At 39.0% G+C, this 9,235-nt stretch overlaps 1 protein-coding gene across 1 annotated transcript; it reads left to right on the forward strand.

Annotated features, from left to right (window-relative positions):
* Positions 1 to 8,254: 8,254 nt before the first annotated feature.
* Positions 8,255 to 8,794, forward strand: LOC141613474 (uncharacterized). Its single transcript, XM_074432212.1, has one exon. It carries the CDS (start codon positions 8,255 to 8,257, stop codon positions 8,792 to 8,794), a length of 540 nt encoding a protein of 179 aa, XP_074288313.1.
* Positions 8,795 to 9,235: the final 441 nt, after the last annotated feature.

Here is a 9,235-nt window from a genome sequence, read left to right on the forward strand (position 1 = left end):
ATTGGAGTCGATGATCTGATAAAGGAAAAGAGGGATATACTCAAAAAAGCGAAGAAGGGGAGAAAAGCCTCTCGCCGGCGAACTATGAAGGCGTGGTGAGGTCGCCAGCGAGAAGGCGGCTGAGATTTTGGGGATTTTTTGGGTTTTTAGGGTTCGTCGCTTTTTTGGGGATTTTGGGGGATTTTTCTACGCTATAAAAAACACTAATTTTTAACCCCTGAGAAAAACAATGTACATATATCGTCATCATTAAGAACAAACAACACATGATTAGAAGATACGAAGTAATTAACTACTATTAAGAAGAAACTACAACGTAAAAGAAGAAAGACCAACACAACTTTTTTCTTATCTTATGGAGTATATACAGATGAACAAAAGTATTTTCGGAGTAAGTTTTTTTAGTCATCAACTACGAAAACTAGAAGTGATCATTATATTTAGGATTATTTAACATATAAATCTCAAAATAAACCCGAATTTCAACTTTCAAGTCACCGACTACCTGATAAACAGGTCACTACCTACCTTTATCCATTACCTTCATCCATCTGCATCCCTTACCTTAATTGATCTTCATCCCCTCCCTTAAACAACCTCTACCAAACCCTTAAACATCTGATTCACCACTGCAACCCTAAAACAAATCCACCACTGTCCTTGATCTACCGCCCTCACCATAGCCCACAACTACTGCCCCTTTTCTTCCTCCGTAACCTTCAACTGCTCTCACCAACTCTTCAAACCTCGTCTGAAACATGTCGACTTTTAACCTACCACGTCAAACTCAAAGCCCAAAATGTCGAACTCACACAAAGGATACACCGTTTGGAAAGCCACGGTCAGCCGCTAATTGGGTGGAGTCCAAATAGCAATTCTTACATCAATCCTTGGTGATTGCGATGGCAGATCCTCTTCAATTCCTATCACCCTCTCATTTGGATGGTTTGGTTTTTATTTGAGACTTGTTAGACTTGTTGGGGATTGAAACAATTTGGTGTCGTTGAACAATTTCGATGATTTGATTTTTTAGATTAATTTAGTGTATTAGTGAGAATGTGAGATACGGAATTATAGAAACAATTGATGGCTATTAGCTTTGGATTGAATCTATTGTTTGCAGATTTAATGTTAAGGGAATGGAAGCTGAAACATCCTCGTTGATTAGTTGGGATGTTGTATATGATGTTTTTTAATTAGATACTTCGTATGTTGTATTGTACCCGGTTTGCATTTGTTGTTTTTAGTGGCTTTATGTTATGTTTAATTAGTTGTCTATGCTGTTTATAATCGACAAGGTACTGATCGTCCTTTATAACTTCCTCAATCTTTCCACTACGACCACAAGCATTGTGTAATACCCGTAATTTTATGAAGGCTTTATTAGCAGTTTTTTTGTATTTTATATTTTATTAGGACTAGTCAGAAACCCGCAGCTTCGCACGCGGCATTAAATGCTTGTACCAATGACGATATACTATATCGACGAATTATAGTGGGAATAATACTAAAGTTAGGGAGCGTTTGGTTGGAGGTTTATAAGAAAGAGAAAGGAAAACAAAGTTATTGATTCCCTTTGTTGGTGTTTGTTTGACACAAACAAAAAGAATGCAATTTCTTTCCTTACCTCTCAATCCATCTAATTCCTTACCCCCCACTCCCCAAGGTATGAGATTTTATTACCCTTATTACCCTTCAACCACCTTATTTACCTACCACCACACTTACGACTCCCACCACACCTGTCACCAACAAGACCCCATCGCCACCGCCACCACCAAAACCACCACCACATCCACCCCACACAAACCACCACCGCCATAACCACCATAACGCCACCACCACCATCACAACCACCACAGCCATTCCACTACCACCACCACCATGACGCCACCGCCACCACCACCACAACCACCCAACCTAAACCACCACCAAAAACCACCGCCACAGCCACCCCACATAAACCATCACCGCAACACCACCTCCATAACCACCATGACGCCACCACCACCATCAACACCACCACCACCTAAACCACCACCACCACCACCCCACCTAAACCATCACCCGTACACCAAAACAAACTACAACCCACCACACTTCATTTTCTTGATGTAACCAAACAACTAGTTAAGTTTTAGGTAATCTCTTACCCTTCCCCCTCTTACCCATTCTAATTTCCTTTCACTTTCCCTTTCTCTAACCAAACGCCCCCTTATTGCGTACCACGAATACTTACGGATTATAAAGTTAGTTGATAATCATAGATTGTGTAAGCTTTTCAATTTTCTCCTCGCATAAATTGATAATTGTATACAATCAAATTAAACAAAGGAAGGATTATTTAGCAATGATAGAATTAACTCATCATCAACACTGCTCAGCTTACAAGCCATGAGCGACACAAACCAAGAAACCAACTTTTTCTACATGTTAGCATATGTAACATATGGCTTGATTCAACTCAACCAAATGAATATCTATTATTACCTTCACAATCGCTCCCAGAATGGCATCCGTGTAGCCGATAGATATTGCAGAAAGAAGATTTATTCCATCTCTCTGAATTTCTGGTATCTCTTTAACTTCGAGAATAACAAAAAGATCTCCGGGAGGGCCCCTGGCATATATTCAAATAGGTATTAGTCAAGAACAAGATTGAAAGGTGCTGAATGAAATTTAAAAAGCATGAAATCACTGACATACCCATTTGGAGCTGCATCACCCTCCCCAACAACACGAAGAATGCTACCTTTGCTGACCCCAGGAGGAATTTTTACTTTGATATCTTTTTTACCTCGAACTCGTCCACCACCACAACATTTCCGACAAATTTCAGAGATAACTTCACCGTTGCCACCACAAGTTGGGCACACAGACACCTAAATTAAACCACAGAGAGGGCATTAATCCCAGAAAATAAAACAATAGAAAAGAATGAAGTAAAATTTTAAGCATAGTAGCATACTATATGTATATGAAAGTTATCTGAAAGCTTCCACTTTCCAAATGACACCAAGTATAAAGATAATCCAAAAGTACCATAATAACCTCACCTAACCATCTTCTTTTTCTGATCCTCGCCCACAAGCATAACCTACCGGCCAAATTAACTCGCTCTCACCCCCACCATGCCCACCCACCCAGGCCTTAGCTCACCAAAATCCACCCGATACCAGCCTCAAAACCAAAGGAACACCTCCAAGCACTCACCCTCGAATACCCCCACCACACTCGAAAACCAACTCCATCGCCCCAAAATCCCCACCCTTGAGGATCTTGGTTGTGTATGGTCGTGAGGTTGATGGCAGTATTTAGGTTTGCCCCTGGTAGATCTGGTGCTGTTGAGGTGAATATTGGTGTTGTGAACTCCGTTATGGGATTTTATAAATCTCAGCTCCATACAACTCTTAAATATTTTGGATATTGAATAGTCAATGCGCTTCTATATCGTTAAGCAACAGTCACTCTATGCAACTCTCGACACAATTTTCGTTACTTGTTTTCCGGACTTTGCCTCTGTGTTCCAGCACAGGGTTAGGACCATAGGAGCCAAATAAAAATAAATGAAATTACTAAATATTACCTCACGATCTTTTTCCATCTCATGGGTACACCGCAAGCTCAAATTAAGTGAGTGTAGCATGGTGTAGTTCATCAAGAACCATACACAAAATTTTGTCCTTCTTTACGCTCCAAGAGAGAATATTAGTCTGTTTATGCTCTATTATTATAGTAATTTTCTGCAATAAAAGAAGACTCATAAGGTTTTCTTGAGGGTTCAAGGTAGTAGTATTATATATCAGCTACAAAACTGAAAAGAAGAATAACTTTGAAGATGGATCCTACAGCATAACATCACTACATCAGAACGTATAACCTTATGATTGTTATTAACACCAAATAGAAAGACTGTACAAAAAACGCCATTCTTAATCCTTATAGCATGCTTGAAGGACAATTGTAAAACACATTTCAACCAAATTTCAAAACAGAAGCTATGTGGACTCCTGCTAATATCATGGTGATCCATGTCATTGCCAAAGTTTCAAACAGGTATAGGAGCAGATAATATAAACACGAAAACAAGCGAAAATTAAGCAAATCCAATAAAAAGTCAAATAAGTTCAAGGCCCAAGAACATCCGAGCAAGCACACCGGACTCTACACTTCAGGAGTATTTTATTTGACAACGTGGAAATGAGACGTGTATTCACATTACTTTAGTTAGGACCGCATCATCATGTAAAAGGAAATAATTAGAGGGAATGGAAATGAAACCTAAGTTACTCAACATGCCATATGTACTTAAAAATACTCAGTATAGCAAAGTATAGCAAAACTCAGCTGGGAGTAGTTGATTTACCTCTCTGGTTCGAATTATAGCTAGCGGAGAGTGGTAACACATATCATTTCTATGAGACATTTCAACAAACACTTGCAATGCACAAAAAAAAAATACTACTATAGCATTCCAAGACAGCAGATAATAAATAAATAGCACAAGCAAAAGAGAAGCGATTTTCATGATATTACTGTTTGGAAGGTAAATAAAAAATAAACAAATTCGATTACCTTTCTATGAGACATTTAAACAAACACCTGCAATGCACAAAAGAGATACTACTGCATCATTTCAGTACAACAAATAATAAATAGCAAGCAAAAACAAGCGATTTTAGTGATATTGCTGTTTGAAAGGTGAATAAAAATTAAACAAAATCGTTTACCTTGTATATGTGATGTCTAACAACAAATATCCCATTATGAATGTCCCAGATTTACCAAATTGAAAACGCCGCAGAAAATTCTTGTAATGAAATGAACCAATAATCGTTTCTAGTAAATAAACCCGCATCAATTTCTGAGTATTTGGCGGTGGATGAAAGATTGGAAATGCAATGCTTGCGTTGACGGTGGAGGAAATAGTAATAGAGCAGCCGCAGTATTTGTGTGCTTGGTAAATTAAGTAAAGCCAAAATGGTTTGACTGTAAATATTACTCTGGTCAAGGGGTATGAGCTGTGCTAAAATAGCAAAACCCCCTATTCTCTTTTTATATAAGATATAAGATACGAGATTAATAAGTAAGACGTTTTCGAAAAGAAGAAGGAAAAAAAAGGCCTCATTAACTCAGTTTGGGCCAAGTATATTGCAGCTCAATGACCCATAGATATATATACTCAAAAATTAGATCACACAATCTATTTATCACATAATAAAACCAAACAAAAAAAGAAGAAGAGGAGAGCACAGGATTGAGCAGCGACGATGAACACATACACACACACGAAGGAAGAGGAGGCCTATTTTCATAAGTAGTCTATCCTATCATTATTCATTCAGTTATTAGCATAGTTATGGTAGTAATTGAACCAATTTTTGTAACCATAATATGGAAATTTGGGGGGGTTTTAGTATACTAAAGTTAATATGGTTTTAATTGTGAAAATTTGCCATGTATTATTTGGGGTTTGGTTGGTTTAGATTGTGTTAGGATTTATTGTATTGGATTAGTGTACCATCTGATGCCATATTATACCATCTTATATCCCGTCTTAAGACTGTCTTATACATGGTAGACATGGTTGAATTGTGAAGGTATACTTTCATAAAATCATCTTATAAATTAATTTTATCATGCCTTGGCACCATTGACCACCACCGCGACCAAGTCTTGACCATGGTCTAGACTTGAACTGTAGGCTGCCGTGACCAGGAGGGGGCTGTCGTGGCGTATGCCATGGGTGGCTGACATCATGGGGTTGTGGGTGGTCAGTTGGCCGATTATGGAGGGAGTTGTGGTGTTTGTGGGTCAGCTTGCTAGGGATTCGGGTAGTATCTATCAATTGTTTACATGTTATTAGAATTGTGAGAATGATGGTAGTAGTATGAAATTAGTAGTAATTAGAGTTTGTAATTGATTTATGTAGGTTTTGAATAGGAGCATTTCTAGAGTTGGTTGATTATAGCTTGGTTGGATTTTTCTTGGATTTGCTAAAGGTAGGCTAGCTACTCAACACTTGTTTGCGGGGTTCATTGTGTGTTATTTGTGTGCATCGTTGTAATTAGCTTGTTGAATGTTGAGTTTAGTTGGTAAGGCCCCTAGGCCGTGTGTGTTGGTTGCATTATTGGCATTGTTTTTCGTTATCCTTATATGCATATTGGCATGACATTGTTAATTTGGCATCATGTTATAATATATCATATCATTTCATCTCGCTTGATTATTATTATTTATAAAGGAACTTGGCATTTTAGTTGTCATTCATATTTATTGTGGCATATCCTTATTGGCTCGAATTGGTATTGGTATTGTTTGGCAACGTGGTTGCGAGATGAGATGAGTTTGTATAGGCCGGGCATGGGGATGTGGAAGAGTCCTGGACCTTGGACGTATAGGACAGGCAGGGCATGGTGTTTAGAGTGGGCCCTGGACCTGGCGTAGCAAGCCCACATGTGATTTGATACGGTTGAGCCGTGATTGGTAATGGTGGCCGTGTGTTGGTAGCTTGGGCCGTGAGCCTTGGCTAGTGTTGTACTCTTGTTTTCGCTTTTGTTGGTTATATTAACACAATTGCAGGTGTTAGCATCCTTCACGTGTTAGTCTTATTTTTATACATGATTCATTGGTTGACTTGTGTGTTTTATTTGTTTTGTGTCAATGTTTCCTTCAAGCAGCCGCCTTTCTTCTCCCTCCAGCCATTTTTTATTAAATTTGTTGAAGATTGATTTTTTGCAGAAAAGAATTCTAGAAAGAGAAAGAAGAACTTAGAAGATTGGGAATGTGAAAGTAAGATATAACAAAGTGAAGTATTTATAACCGCAAAATCAAATGGGCAAGAAAACAAGTGGTTGAGCCTAATCATGACTCTCCTAGGGTTTTGTGAATCTTCCCTATTTATGGCAATATAGCCGTTACAGAAGCTGAACCAAACACAACTTCTAATCCGTTAAAGATTCCTACACAATTTTTGCCTGGCCCAAATTTTTATCTCCTTATTCCTGGCCAGACCCAATAAAGGAATAAGCAGATAAGGGCAATTGTTGGGCCCAGAATTATCCTGTCTGACCAGACAAGGACCAGGTAATATTCAAAGCAAGAGCCTGAAAGAAGTACTCAAAACCAGGCGTTGGGAGTATCTAGACAGGTACCAAGCAGGAGAAAAATACAAGACATGCAATTACTAAGCCTGGCCTGAAAGGAAACCACGTCAGGCACAAGAGAAATATTATCCAAGCTGGGCCGGTGACAAGAAAGACACGATCAGGCCAGACAAACAAAGTCCCTATCTAACTCTTTCACCATCTCTCTGAATGGGTCTCAATTTGGCTATTTCAAGGGGCAACGGGGATTGAGACAAGGGGATCCCATATCTCCTTTATTGTCCACGTTATGCTTAGAATATCTATTAAGATTTCTCAGTCTGGTTACTGAGAAACCTGAATTTAAGTATCACTCTCTTTGTAGAGGATTGAAGCTTAGCCATCTTGCATTTGCAGATGACTTATTGTTGTTCTGCAGGGCTGATGTGGCTTCCATCACAATTATATTGAGAGCTTTCTTGACTTTCTCTGAAGCATCAGGTCTGTGTATGAATAAGGCCAAGTCAGATGTGTACTTGAATGGTGTTGATGCCAGGTTAGCTACCCAAATAGTCAGGCTTGTAGGGTTCAAATTAGGGCAATTCCCTTTCAGGTATTTGGGTGTTCCAATCTCATCCAAGAGGCTGAGTATTGCTGATTGTAACAGGGTGGTGGACAAAATTGTGGCAAGGATTCGAGGATGGGGAGCTAAACACTTAAGCTATGCTGGGAGGCTGGTTTTGGTCAAGGTTGTCCTGACCCAGATGCATGCTTACTGGGCTAGGATCTTTTTATTGCCAAAAGGAGTCATTCATAAGGTGAAAAGCATCTGCAGGAATTATCTGTGGGCTGGGCATGCTGAGTTCAAACATACTCCCCCTGTTGCTTGGGAGACTTGTTGCTTACCTAAGGAACATGGAGGGTTGGGTATTATTAATTGCCATATGTGGAATGTTGCTCTGATTGGCAAGTATGCATGGTGGATTCATAATAAGAAGGACAGTCTCTGGGTTCAATGGGTGCATCACATTTATATAAAGCAGCGTGATTGGTGGTTGTATGAACCCTCTCAGAATTCCAGCTGGACGCGGAGACAAATTTGCAAAGTTAAGGACACTCTTAAGCCTGGATTTATGAATGATACTTAGAATGGAAATTATTCTATCCAGATGGTTTATCAGTGGTTACTTGGTTCCTACCCAAAGAAGGACTGGGTGCCTATGGTCTGGAATAGAGTGTGTGTGCCTAAACACAACTTTAGTACTTGGATCTATGTGCAGCAGCGTTTTTTAACTCAGGATAGAATACAGAAGTTTCGTGTCATCAGTGCTGGTGTTTGTTATCTGTGTGGGCTGCATATGGAAACGCACAGTCATCTGTTCTTTGATTGTTCATTCAGTATGCAATGTTTGAAGCATCTCCAGACCTGGTTACAGATTCAGTGGCAGGGGAGTGTGCTGGAGTGGATACTTAGATGGAGATGCAGATCACTATTGAAAAAACAGGTGATCATGGCGGCTATATCTGGACTAATTTACAGTATATGGGATTGCAGGAATAAGTGCAGGTTGGAACATTATATCACCCAACCAGCTCGAGTAGTGAAAGGAATTCATCAGATGTTGAGAATACGGTTGAACAAAGTGGATTTTGATAAGGGAAGAGTTAAATGTAAGGCTTGGTTAAAACAAATTGATGTAATAGATTAATGGCCTAGCTCAAAAAAGAGTATGATAAGTGTATGGTGTACTACCTTTGATTTAATGATATTCACATTTTCAACAAAAAAAAAAACAAAGTCCCTATAAACAAGGAAGACCTATTCAAAGGAAGAAAATGGAAGAAAGAATCAATCATAACGGCTGAAATGAAGAACAAGTCAACTAACCATCTCCGGGTAAATAGGGCACGAGTCCTATTCACCAGGAAACCATAAACAGATTTGAAGAAGCTACTTTGGAGGCTATTATAAATAGAAGAGAAGACAAAAATAGAAGGGACATTGGCATACTCATATTTCTACTCTCATTCTTGTATTAAACATATAATTAAGAAATATCCTTAGTTTATCACGCTTGACATACAAATATCCTGTCAGGCTACCTAAAATCATAGTAACAATCACTCTTTGCTTGGTGCCTATGGTTTTT

This window comes from Silene latifolia, chromosome 11 (genome assembly GCF_048544455.1).
Source record: "Silene latifolia isolate original U9 population chromosome 11, ASM4854445v1, whole genome shotgun sequence".
NCBI classification, from domain to species: domain Eukaryota; kingdom Viridiplantae; phylum Streptophyta; class Magnoliopsida; order Caryophyllales; family Caryophyllaceae; genus Silene; species Silene latifolia.

What these genes read in the sequence shown, in the direction of transcription:
- LOC141613474 (XM_074432212.1), top strand. Translation starts at nt 8,255, where the DNA reads ATGGTTTATCAGTGGTTACTTGGTTCCTACCCAAAGAAGGACTGGGTG.